This window comes from Perkinsus marinus (assembly GCF_000006405.1).
Source record: "Perkinsus marinus ATCC 50983 genomic scaffold scf_1104296939894, whole genome shotgun sequence".
In the NCBI taxonomy this organism is placed as follows: domain Eukaryota; phylum Perkinsozoa; order Perkinsida; family Perkinsidae; genus Perkinsus; species Perkinsus marinus.
In genome coordinates this window covers 125546-138043 of record NW_003213014.1, presented here as the reverse complement: position 1 = coordinate 138043, position 12498 = coordinate 125546, and the positions used below count along the sequence as shown (strand labels likewise).

The 12498-nt window shown below is 46.0% G+C and overlaps 6 protein-coding genes and 1 non-coding gene across 7 annotated transcripts in view; 3 read left to right on the top strand and 4 right to left on the bottom strand.

The window, feature by feature from the left end:
* The window catches only part of Pmar_PMAR020881 (hypothetical protein), a gene marked incomplete at both ends in the record, with an annotated part of 1005 nt that extends 549 nt beyond the window's left edge, over window positions 1-456 (bottom strand). Inside the window, one exon of the mRNA XM_002782257.1 lies at window positions 324-456. Coding sequence (XP_002782303.1) covers window positions 324-456 — 133 coding nt within the window. The remainder of the gene's footprint in view (window positions 1-323) is intronic.
* A 110-nt stretch (window positions 457-566) lies between these two features.
* Window positions 567-1089, bottom strand: Pmar_PMAR020880 (Late embryogenesis abundant protein, putative; the record flags this gene model as incomplete). Its single annotated transcript, XM_002782256.1, has 3 exons — window positions 567-730; window positions 777-926; window positions 975-1089. 3 exons carry the CDS (start codon window positions 1087-1089, stop codon window positions 567-569), a joined length of 429 nt encoding a protein of 142 aa, XP_002782302.1.
* A 1717-nt stretch (window positions 1090-2806) lies between these two features.
* Window positions 2807-7375, top strand: Pmar_PMAR020879 (lectin-domain protein, putative; the record flags this gene model as incomplete). The annotated part of the gene is made up of 13 exons (XM_002782255.1): window positions 2807-2929; window positions 3651-3769; window positions 3813-3900; window positions 3945-4041; window positions 4104-4265; window positions 4316-4407; window positions 4981-5048; window positions 5093-5203; window positions 5265-5338; window positions 5621-5739; window positions 5843-5968; window positions 6013-6078; window positions 7331-7375. The coding sequence occupies 13 exons, from the start codon at window positions 2807-2809 to the stop codon at window positions 7373-7375; spliced, it is 1290 nt and encodes a 429-aa protein (XP_002782301.1).
* A 578-nt stretch (window positions 7376-7953) lies between these two features.
* Window positions 7954-9746, top strand: Pmar_PMAR020878 (hypothetical protein; the record flags this gene model as incomplete). The annotated part of the gene is made up of 3 exons (XM_002782254.1): window positions 7954-8139; window positions 9600-9648; window positions 9694-9746. 3 exons carry the CDS (start codon window positions 7954-7956, stop codon window positions 9744-9746), a joined length of 288 nt encoding a protein of 95 aa, XP_002782300.1.
* Window positions 9287-9360, bottom strand: Pmar_PMAR020877. Its single transcript has one exon. It is a non-coding gene; the product is annotated as a tRNA-Arg (tRNA).
* Window positions 9747-9854: 108 nt separating the features above from the next.
* On the bottom strand, window positions 9855-11572 carry Pmar_PMAR020876 (Cell differentiation protein rcd1, putative; the record flags this gene model as incomplete). Its single annotated transcript, XM_002782253.1, has 11 exons — window positions 9855-10077; window positions 10119-10182; window positions 10232-10328; window positions 10418-10518; window positions 10577-10687; window positions 10757-10834; window positions 10884-10986; window positions 11031-11182; window positions 11225-11352; window positions 11403-11460; window positions 11507-11572. 11 exons carry the CDS (start codon window positions 11570-11572, stop codon window positions 10058-10060), a joined length of 978 nt encoding a protein of 325 aa, XP_002782299.1. The 3' UTR covers window positions 9855-10057.
* A 791-nt stretch (window positions 11573-12363) lies between these two features.
* Pmar_PMAR020875 (cell division cycle protein 48, putative) overlaps window positions 12364-12498 on the top strand; it is a gene marked incomplete at its 5' end in the record, with an annotated part of 3812 nt that continues 3677 nt past the window's right edge. Inside the window, 2 exons of the mRNA XM_002782252.1 lie at window positions 12364-12444; window positions 12491-12498. Of these exons, the coding sequence (XP_002782298.1) occupies window positions 12364-12444; window positions 12491-12498 (89 nt within the window). The remainder of the gene's footprint in view (window positions 12445-12490) is intronic.

Sequence of the window (12498 nt, the reverse complement as noted above, 5' to 3'; positions counted from 1 at the left end):
AGTTGACTCCCAACTAAAGCTTATCCAAGGCGCAGAAAAGCCTTTGTATATGCGTGCAACGGTGTAAGGGCATAGCTAATGGCTCAAGGGCACAGATAACTTCAAGAGTGCAAGGGTAACCATTCTCAGTTACACTAAAGAAAAGAGTAGAAATGCAAAGATCGCAATGGTGGACACAGAGTTACTCAGCTACAGAGACATAATGCTCAACTAATGCCTGATTACAGCATACAACACCGATAGTTACATTTCAGTTCATCGAGACTTTAGTTAGTGATTCTCATCCCATATTTTTCAGAGATTCTGATACGCATACATCTTACCCCGAAGTTTGGGTGATAAATGGAGGCGATATACAGCTCGAACGAACCACGGCATGCAATCAATGTGTTGACCAGGTGCCACTATTCGTATCTTGTCTAAGTTCCGAACTGTGACTAACACAAGAATCTTCATTCATTGAAAATTCATCGAATGAATGAAATAGGTTCACTGTTGACAACGACATGTGTGGCAAATATTGTCAGGAATTGACTGCGAATCGTAATTGCTAACTTGGGATGAGATTATCCCGACTGATGCTTTTTCTCGTCGTCCGGATTGGTCACAGCTTCGGTGGCCCTGTGGACAGCATCCGCAACCTTGTCCGCAGCCGTGTTGACAGCATCCACAGTCTTGTCCGCCGCCTTATTAGCTTTATCAGAGATCTTATCAGCGGTTCCTTCACCACCTGAGATACCCTTGAGTCTGATACTGAGGGAAAAAGCCCATCCCACCCATCTTGTCGGCACCTGCCGCAGCCTTCTCTTTCATCGTTTGACCAGCTGCCGTGGCCTTTTGCCCCAGCGTTTCGCCGCCTGCAGTGACAGTATCCTTCATCGCATCGCCAGCTGTCTTGGACTTCTCTCTCATCGTTTCTGCAGCATCTGAGCAAGAGTAAGGGTGCCCGTTGACCACCTGTATTTGGGAGATACCTCTAGCGGCCTGATTGGCTTCATCGGCCTTTTCAGCGGCTTTCTCCTGAACGGTGGGTTCCTTTGGAGTGAAGACCTCCTTAGCATCTTCCCAGAGCTTCTTGACGCTATCCATTTAATGTTTGACGTAACACTACTGCCACGGGTCACTTCTCGCATGTAGTTGAGGAGACGGCTCAGCACTGCTGAGTCAGCAGTGCCGAGTCGGCACGCATGCACAGTGACGCGGGTGTGCTTTTGCCGCACGCATCTCACTGATCGTGCTTATCTGCGAGTCTGTATCTAGTTCCTTCAGTACACCGTAGGATCGTGTGACGGTCAATTTGACACTATGCGGTAGATAAAATGAGCGGCAATGTTCAATCATTTGTCATTACACACAAGTAACGTTTACCAGCTTGCTACATGTAGCGACATCATGCGCGATCATTGTACTTGCGTGCTATAGTAAATCTAGAGCACTCGGCGCGGCTGCTCATAAGTTTGCCGCTGTTCTCCGCATTGTCACCACCTTTTCTAGTTACTGTCTTTCATCAGTGTATATCAAGAGTTCGTCTTCACTAGTGTTAGCTAATATGAGCATCAGAAATTCTGATGGTGGTTCATATCTGTCCCGAGCCTTACAACATACCTCAGCCCCATAAACGACCCGTTTCCCCCTCACCATGAGCGAATTTATGAGGCTAATTGAAATATGCCGTAATGATATGACCTGCTAATGTGTACGAGGTGAGACGATACACTTCACGGAAGTCCAAATGAATTCCCTGTATGTACATCCAACCTGCCCACGCCCATCGCGTCTAGTTTCGTGTCGCAAGCTAACTCGAGGTTAGCCCAACTCAGCTGCTTTCAACTGATCATTGCCCTGTAGAGAACGATGGGTGAAGAAGCGGTGACCAACACTCGAGCTCGGCTCTGAAACGAGATCTCCTATCCCCCCCTAATATGTTGAAATAGCAATCATCTAGTGATGGGAGAGTGAGAGTTTAATTCCAAGATTATGTGTATCGGATCGGTTCAGATTTGGGTAGGCCACGATATGCCTAATGCGTTAACGATCGATGTACACTAAAGGCTGTAGTCTGCTGACTTCACCAAGTGAGTTGAACCCAATCGTATAGCGGAGCGGAGCGGTGCATTTTATGCCATTTTCGTTGCCTTGCGTGTACGCGAGCGCAACTTGGTTGGAGTTCCCCTTGTGAGTGTGTTCGCTCAATCACTTCGATGTGTACATTGGCTGAGGAGGGCTCAATAGCGCAATGACTGGCTCCAGAGAGTATGCCTTCGCTAAAGGGGGCACTACGAGTTGTTTCCAATGCCCATCTCAGGATACTTGGGATTCCCTAGGGCGTGGCAGCCGGTCGGCTGATATGCTCAAGTTTCTCGGCTAGAAGTGGTACGAGGAACGAGACTCACGGTTACCTCTTATCTCGTTAGGCGATGGTAACAGAGACTTCACATAAAGGGGCAGAGATCATAGTGGCAGTCCAGGGTAGAGGAAGCATCAATTCCCACCTTTGTTAGTGTATCTTGACGAGCTTGTGCGTGCTTGCACAATCTGCTATGTGTCTGCTGCCTTTCAGCCGCTGGGAAGGGGGAGAATACAACTCTTGCCCTATTGGATCGACAACGATAAGCTGAGGAATGAGAGTAACCTCTTACAATGCGACAGTGTAAGTGATTGTCTATAATAACGACCTACGGTTGAGCCCCAACGTCACCAAGAGTAGATGCCTTATCATCATGACAGTATCGTTGTCCTCTCTATCTTGAGTTAGTCTCATAACACTTTATGGGTTTTGTCGGTATAGTATTAGTTTTTGGGTTCAATGTACCGTCATCACGACAGGCTCTTCCCTGGAGTGCCACTGACTATTGCTGTGCTCTGCGGATCGTTGTTGGGTAGCGTTATTGCTGATGGGAGGAAGGTGGAGTTGCATTCCTTCACACAGGTGAGCGGAGTGCCAGACGATTAGACCTCAAGGTTAGCAAGTATTAATTACTCGTGTTGTGGCGTATGGTGAAAAGTTTGTTCTCTGCGTGTTGGGACTTTTTACGGTCGGTCGCACTTGAATTGGATTGTTTGTATTTGAGTCCTCGACAGAATAGGGTTGGTCGTTGAGGGGAGTCGCCTTTAGTTATTACCAATCTCCTTGCAGAGTTTTCTCAGGAGTTTATAGGAGTTTATAGGAGTTTATATGCTGATTCGGGCAGAAATGTATAGGAATCAATGAGAATATGCCGAAATTTTCTCAGAATTTCCATGTTCTCACCAACATATGTGGCTGACCATATGCATATTCCCCCACACCGTTTTACCTATACAAACCGGAACATATGCTAGATGTCGCATAAACGTATATGCATCATAGCTCCATCCAGTTTTGAGAAATTACGTTACCCAGGGTTTGATAACAATCGGGGGGAAATGCTACTAATGTGGAATTTACACGGGAACTGATTATAGTGTGTTCCTAACCAAGTAGGAAGTCTAAAACGAGTAACCCCCGGAAACATTATAGGTTCCTTGATCGTTTAGTGCCAATGTGAACGTGTTGTAGCGGCCAGAAGTTTTTAGTGGAATTTTTCATTTACTGGGACGTCGTTGTTGGCTCGAGCTCAGTTCGTTGAGAATCATATTCGCATTTCTATGAAGTATTTGTCGTACTTCAGGAGATGGATTTCCATAAATTCACTTCAAGATGGGATGCCAGTGGTACTTGCATACCACTCCATAACCACATCGCGCTCTCGCCCAGAGCCTCCGATCGATACGCCGCGCTGTGGCATAAGTCGGATGGATACGAAGCTTGACACGTTTCAATCGTGTTATAGGTATCCCCTCCACACTAACAACTTTGAGATAGAGTTTACATTAGCATTGAAGTCACCAGCGATAGGAGGTGACCCCGTGCATGAGCAGGTGAGAGATGCCTGAGGTTTTGCAAGGATTCACTTTTTTTATAGGGGTTCGCAGTGTGGTACGTTTATGAGAATGCATCGTCCAAGTACAGTGACTTAGTTCATATCACTGACGGAACAACAGATAAGTTGAATGATATGGGTAGACACCCGGGTTCGAATCCCGGCGCGGGCATTTTACCGCGCAGTAATTTACCGTGGCAGGTATGGGTATGATGGGCTATAAGAACAACTTTGACGGAGTTGGTGTGTTTTTCTACCATAACAAATTCTCCTCCTCTGGAGAGATGGAACTCAAGCCAAGTGCGTCAATCTTGATCAACGACGGTTTTCAGACGTTCGACAGGAGAAGAGATTTGCCTTCCGGTGAGCGTGCTGTCGTTTGTTATGATACTACTACAGTGTATGTCGCATAGGTCATGGCTCGTATTGGAATTATCGAGATACTAAGTTAACTGTGAAGATTCGATTCAAGTCTGATGATGTGTTAGTGGAGGCTAAGGCGGAAGTAAGACGATTACATTGCACGGCTGTCGGGGAAATAATGAGTATACGTATTTTTTCTCCTTAGGCAAATTCGTAAATTTTAAATTCCACGCTAACGCATGAGTGTTTCAGTGTGATAATTCACTAAGGATTGAATATGGTTATGAGGTATCATACACTCGAGTGAGACGGTCACATTCAAAAAAATCTTCGAAAATTATAGAGACTAGAGAAATTCGCGCCCCGGAATTCTGCAGATTTCTTAGGCAACTGCGATCGTTGGTAAAGTAAATAGCCCGCGCCGGGATTCGAACCCGGGTGGTTATCCATATGACGTGTCAGACTGTGACGCTATTTTATCAGTCGCAATCATAACTTACCGATGCAGTGCGGGAATGCATATTTCATTTCCTCGACTGAGCTCGAGAGTTTCCTTACTACGTTATGAAAATCCACACAGCCTTTTGGGTAGAAGTTCACAAAAAGGCAATATTATTTCCCCAAGTTTCCGCTCAGTTCCCATATTTCTACCAACACATGTAGTTGACCATGTGCATATACTCCCACGCTGTATTGGTGATCAGTTGTTGTTCAGAACCAAGGATGGGTTAAGCTTATCGAATATAAGATCGGTGAAAGTAAACACCATCTGAGACCTGGCGGGTGAGAAATTGCCAAGCAAAATGTGACAGAGTCGGTGATAACAGGTACATAGGGTTGACGTCTATGGTGGGCGCTACGCCGAATCAACCTTCGGAGCGTTCAGATCTGATCAACATATACGATTTTCATGTGACGAATTACGATGATAGGATGATGTAGGGCGAGGGAGATCTGAGCTGGCATGATATCTCATTCTTCTTGTTGTTGTTTGTTTAGGGGGCAAGAACAGAAGGTCAACTACGAATCATACAGGGTGTCAGAGCGACATGATTTTTTTGAGGGCCAACGTGGTAAGGATTCTCACAAGGGTGTGCCTTGTGTGTCTGTCTTCACACGGTTTGTTACAGTGGCAGAACTAGATCTCTGTAGCTCTCTTCAGTTTGAGTTAACAACCGATATGGAATACAATCTTTGCGGATGAGAAATGTTGTTCAAATTCGTTCTTATGATTCGATCCTCGACAACTTGGCGTGAATCGTGTGTTTCTGTCGGGGTTCTAAGCCAGAAGTCAATAACGCGGCTACTAACTTGGCCTGAGCGTGCTTCGACTTGTTGTGCCATGTTGTATGTAGGTGACGACAATGGTCGGCATGCAGAGGCGATTAAGAATGTCGTGAGGGCGAGTTATCGTGTTATCATGGAGTTGGAGCCATTGAGAAGTACAGCTGAGAGAACTATCTATGGTTTATCGGTTAAGTTGGGAGGTATAGCATGTTGTAGTGGCTAAGGTCGTCGGCTCGATTCTTCCTTACTTCATTTTGAAAGCTTTATTCCTATGTATCGCGTTTGAGCAGACTCGAATTGAAGATCTTCTGAAGGAGATGGATGAGCTGAAGACGGCCGTTGAGTCGATTGACGGCGGGACCATGGCCGAACACTATCGATCTATGCGGGATGAACTTATAAAAGTTTCTAGAGAGGTAGTCAGCTCGTTATCGTGGTGAAGGTAGTTTCGCTTTGTCAGACTATGAGATCTAATTTTGAGAGAAGACGGAGTCTGGAGGAACTAAGTGAACACGCGGGGAAGCTGGTGAGTTTTGTAGTTCCTTCGTAGGTGAACTGATGTCTATTTCAGGGATCTCTCAGTGAGGTTTCTGGGAAAATAAAAAACCGACTGGAAAGTCAGGGCGCGACATTGTGTAAATTATGAAGTGGTTGATGGTGGAGGTATTGAGTGTCTCTTTCGTTCAGTTTACTTGGCTGTCGTATGTTTGGCTGCTGTTGTTATGGTGGGCAGCGGAGTGTATGCGAAATTCCGAAGGTTGGAAAAGAAACACATGTTGTAGTTAATTCTCCGCATCTTATAGGAAGCATTCACATATTTGTATTTCTTCCACTTTTCACCCGTATCGGTCTCGTGGGCTACGCCCAGTGGTTTTTATTGTCTACTATAGATGTATTGGGTTTAGTGGGAACACAGCGTTTATAGAGGCCTTGAGCGTTTATAGAGGACTTGAGCGTTTATAGAGGACTTGAGCGTTTATAGAGGACTTGAGCGTTTATAGAGTACTTGAACGTTTTAGAGGCCTTGAGCGTTTCTAGTGGGCTACGCTTACGAGGTCTTTATTGTCTTATAGATGTATTGGGCGTTTAGTGGAGAACACAGCGTTTATAGAGGCCTTGAGCGTTTATAGAGGCCTTGAGCGTTTATAGAGGGCTTGAGCGTTTACAGAGGCCTTGAGCGTTTATAAAGGACTTGAGCGTTTATAGAGCAGTGAGCGCCCCACTTGTGTTTATAGCGCGACATGACGTAATTCTCGCAGTTGGCCTTCTCGTTATCAGTATGAGCTTCATCAACCATGTGAAGACAGCTCTAACTGCATCGACCTCCCGGCCCTATCGTTACCTCTGGTGTGTCTGGGGCATAGGCTTCGTGACACTTCTTATTGCAGTCACACTTTCGTCACATCTTCATCGTCGTCCTCTGGAGAGCGCCATGTACTTGAGTGCAATGGCGTTATTGCCACCAATGCTTATCATCTCTTATGCATACTTGACTGAATATGATCCGCACAGCGGAATGTCGATGAGTTCCCCTACAAGGTCGTATCTAGATGATTCAACAAGAAGGCAATATTCTGAGCAATGGGAGACTTGGTCATCGCGATATACTCGACGTGTTGCAATATCAGCCCTTTCTCCCGAGCTAGCAGGGAAGGGCGAGTGTTGTAGCATATGCCTGACTGAGTTCGAGAGCGATGATGTTGTCAGAGAGTTGCCATGTCGACACATATTGCATGAGGAATGTTACCAACACTTTTTCTACGGTCATTTCCCTCTAGGTGCCAAACGGCAACATGAATGTCCGCTTTGTCGTGAGCCGATAGGCCCTCTCATAAATTATAGACGTTAGAGAGGCTCGGCTGGGGTAGTCTTCCGTTGTCTTCATGGTCGCATGTTAAGGCGATGCTGATGGTCACGTGATTTGATTAGTATTCTGGGATGATTATTATGAATGGTCTCGGTAAGTCCTCGTCCTTGTCTTTGTCGTAGTCGTTATGGTATTTGAAACTCAAATGTTGTAGCCTTTGTTTTTGTAGAGCTGGGCCCAACCGCTGAGCCCCTTAGAAAATACTGTTGTGTTATCCTCGTTGTCATCGTCATTATCCCATTTGTCAGAGTTGGTTATATGGAAGATCAAGTTCGTCAAAGAACTCTTCAACGGGCCTTCAGTCGGCCCTATCTGTGGCTGTGGGCACTCTGGATCGTCGGTATGGCATCATTTGGCTTTGGCGTTTTGTACACTTCATCATCTCGGGATTACTTAGTCGAGATTATTATTTACGTAGCCTTCCTGGCTATACCCCCGCCGATCATCATATTGGCTTATGCCTACGTCATTGAGTCCCGCGGCTTAGGGCGAGCCTTTTCTGCTCATAGTGTATTGAGTGATGGAAGCTCGAGAATGGCTACCATTGGTAATGCTGATGACGAGCATAACTTCGTCAAAGAGTGGTCAAAATGGGCAGAGAATAACACCAAAAAGGGGCGTGTCTCAAGTCTCAGTTCTGATGGGCAGCATTCAGGAGGAGGAGTAGAGGAACAATCGCTGTGTCCCATATGTATTGATGAGATGCAGAAGGAAGAGGAGGTAAGGCAACTACCTTGTGGTCATATGATGCACCTTGCATGTTTTGACCTCTGTTACACTAAGCATTTACCCCATCATGGGAGATTCCGTCATCAATGCCCTCTCTGTCGTGTATCCCTTGGGCCAGTGTTTGCTTCCTCTCGTGGGTCGTGGCAAGCAGTAGCAGCAGCACGCCGGTCTAACCCGTCTAGGATGCTTCCTGAAAGTATCTGGTTGGCATAGCTCTTACTTATGTGCTATGCAATGTTTATCTGATTGTCATCGGTCTACGAGACTACCATCCTGGCATTTCATTCTGTTACCGGCTGCGGTTGTCATCATCGTGGTGCTCTTTTGTATGGGTTCATATGTGGACTTGGTATTTGGTGAGGACCCGGGATATGCATCACTATCGTAGTACTTTTTGGCCGTAGCATTGTTTTCCACCACTTGACAAGTCGGACTTATCTTTGCTGGTCACTCCTGTTTCAGTCTTTTTCGTCGATACTCTGTGTATTGTGTTATTCATAAGACCGCTTGGAGTGGTAGTACCATTCCTTCGCCAACTCACGTTAAGTGAACTTCGTTAATAGAGGATAACTCGTTATCCCGGGTTAAAGTCCGGAAACGAGTGGCACGTCGCTCCGTCTTTACCTCACCCGCCATGTTCGACACAATGCGCGTGCGTGCGTTTGTACTACTCACCTCAAAGATAACTACTCAGAAAGCGGTGTGACGTGCTTGGGCACGGACCGCATTGTTCAGCTTTTCTTCAACCCATCCCACCACACCCGGCACAGGAACTAACACTTTTTGCACTGCAACTGAAATGGAACTTTCAAGCGAAAGCCCCTGTAAGTCTGCAAATGCTAGTCACAGTTCAGAAAGCATAGTTCTTCATGACAAGCCGGGTTCAAGGCTGAAGTCTTAAACCCCAGCTTGTTTCCAGACCCACGTGCCATCGAGTGTGGATGTTTAACACGGAACCCACACATTAAAACAGGTGAGCATATTCGATTTTCTATTTCTGAGAAAGATGCAAGTCGAGCAACTTGTTCGCACATACATTCTCTGCTGGTTCAGCAAGGATTCGTCTTACAAGGTGTAGCAGCAGACTGGTGAGACATTAGAGACTTTCGCCTGAGTTCTTACAAAGCCTCGTAAAGAGTACCCGATGCAGGATTCGAACCTACGACCATCTGCTCCGTAGGCAGACATTCTATCCAGCTGAACTAATCGGGCGATATGTATCGCTTTCGTACTTACTAGCACATCGTTCGATCGCTCTTAGTTGGTTCGGCTCCTCCTACCGTCGATCATGAATTGAAAGTTCAGGATAGCATTGTACTTCGGATAATATCTGTGCCACCCGATATCACATGAATCATGTGCCATGATCCGATGGTTACAGCAGAATATTGCCTTAATTTGGAACATGTGTGGTCTACCATGACCACATTTCGAGCAAATCGTTTTTCCAGATCCTGCGATATCAACCCCATTCAATTAATCGTATGAGTAAAGGCAAGAGTAGTCACAAGGTCGAGGAGGAATATCGAGGGTAGTTTCTCAAAGTTGAGGTCACCGCTGCGAGAAACCACCCGGAAGCTACCGTCACATACGCATAATCTCAACGAAGCATGCCAAACGCGTTTCGCTGCTCAATTTTCGAAGCGACAAGTTTCTGTCAACATGTTGGAATTTCGTTACATCTCACCACAACACAACTCATCTTAAACTGCAGAAATATCCCCGAGTACAGAGACTAAGTTTATATGTACGATGAGTTGTATATCTCCTATTCTAACTTCTCTGTACAGGTAAATGATTGTAAATCGATCATCTGCCGCTGCCGTGTCATAACGACTCAACGGCGGTGCGGTATACTACTACCAATATTATGTGATCCAAAATGACATATCGGTGCCAAAATTACCGCCTATTGACAAATACCTGAGCCTTAACACAAGATGAATGAGAAAGCAACTACACTTGGCTACCCCCATTGACGAGGTCCTGAAGTGAATTAGCCGGGAGCATTCCTAAGTTGACCAGCAAACCAACCTGTGGTGAAAGACCAATAATACAATATTGGAGTTTGGATCACTGCTACCTGCCACTTCCGTGCCATAGCATCCTCCTTGAGACAATTAGCGATCGTAGTGCTATTAGCAGTTCTATCTAGTTTCAACTCGGTGGGCAAACATTGTCTGAGTTAAAACTGATCAGTCGCTAAGGGCTCAATAGGCAACGATGGGAAGACATACTCCGGTTGATACTCACCAACAACGGGTATTACCTCAAGGCCTCCCTCGCACGATCGTTTTCGGAGAGTCGTTGATAGCAACGTATAATGTGTTTAAGGAGACGAGATGACGGTGCCTCCGCTAGGGATTGAACCTGGGTGCTTCGATGTTTAACGACACAGTGTCGGCTGCTTTGCCAACTGATGCTCTACCATGTTGCCAAGGACCGTGCTAACAGCGTAGAAGCGTTCGGCAGTAGCGCAGATGTACTGCAGTCCGTTGTCATCGAGTAATATCTTCTGTATGATGAACGTGGCCACAGTCTGAGGCTCATCGCGATGTAATTTGGAAATTGCAAATCGGGGCCATGAGCACCGACCCTCCCCTACTACCCTGGACAGTTCTGATCCAGTCTCCATTATACGAAGGCACAGGGGGATGATTTCGGTTTGAAGTAGGAATTGTACGACCTAAAATGATGCAGCCTCGGATAGAACCCACGACCTTTCGCTACACCACCTGCTCATCATCCACCTTAACTAAAGCACCGATGACTCCCAAACTCGTCAAGCGGAGATACTCGAATGGGCGAACTTTGGATACGGTATTCAGGAAGGGGTATCTGTTAATCCATACCACACCGACTTGAACACCATCCATTATCACAAGAACAGTGGAATGTGGGCCTGTAGGAAGGGCTTCCTAGTCTCAGGATGACTAGCCAAGCATTGCAGCAGTGCTAGGGCGTTGCATGCTCTGTTCGAGACTGCCGCCGACAGATTGGGTGGGCTCAAACAAGGGTAGACCGCTAACAGCTCCTGAAGTGATACTAATTACAACCATTGAGCTGATGATAGGACCTGTAATAGTGCGGCCACAGTGCCAAAGGAATACCAAAGTATAGGGGCTAGGTCAGGGAAGGATTCCCTCCTCTTGGACAACTCAAGTAAGGCTTGTTCCCGCTTCTCCGGAATGGTCAAATCCAACACTAACACGATGAGCTACTCCCCGAAGTGGCTTCAACCAACCGGCTAATACCAAGCAAATGGATCTTCTGTTTTTCAGCCTGAGTCGCCGCCGCAGCCACAGCGTTGGCCTGAAATGCATCGACACTATCATCACATCCATGAGGTTAACATTACTCTGTCAGCTTGTAACGTCGCAGGTGGGATCCCTATTGCTGGTCCCCCTCGAGTTGGTGAATCCATTGTCATGCCAAAAGGTTACTTATCGAGTGAAGATCAGCCCCTTTCCCCGCTGAGCTATCTCCGCAATTTCGAAGCTTTTTCGAGTGGAAATTATATTTTACACGAAGTGTGGTAAAATTTGAACATGGCCAACCTCATGTGTTGGTGACAATATGAAAACTCTGTGGAAATTTCGGAAAAGTTTTTTAGTTTCTATACACTTCTAGTATACTCTCCCAATTCGTATATATAGACTCCTATAACTAGTGAGGATGGTGTCTTGAGCCCAGCAGCAGTGAGGGAAGCGAATATATTTTTTAACAGCAGTGTATACAAGTTTGCCATCGTAGATCATACGAGCCATGGGTGGAACGACGTTTATCAACTGTAGCTGGCCTTAACAGAAAAAGGAAGAAGGAGCAACAATGTGAGGGTAGCACTGCCGTAGACTGTTGCCATTTGACAGAAAAAAACTCCAATTTTTTGAAGTACAAATGATTTGACATCTTGCAATCTTGCATTTCCTCAACGCTTCCTGTGGCCTACGAGGAGTATCATACTGCCAGTATGGAAATTGTATAACACCCGGTCTTAAACTGTCCATTTGAATTCCCTGATCGTTGAGTTGGTTGCTCCCTACGTATCACCTTGATCGGATGTTATTTATCACCTAAGTGGTAGTAGTAGTGATATATTTGCACAACTGTTTTGTTGAATCATTCAAACTGTAGCCAAGTCTGACCGATTCAAATTGGCAGTCTCTCGTCGATACTTGTTAAGGAGTATATCTTGCTCAAGTACATCATCACATTATGACCGACCAAACTCCGCTCTCATCGGCGCCTGACGCCAACAACAACAACCCAGTGCCTCATAAGAGCGTAGCCCTAACAGTAGTACCACAGTAGTACGTCTTCCTACATATGCTGGTATGGTCAGACTGATTG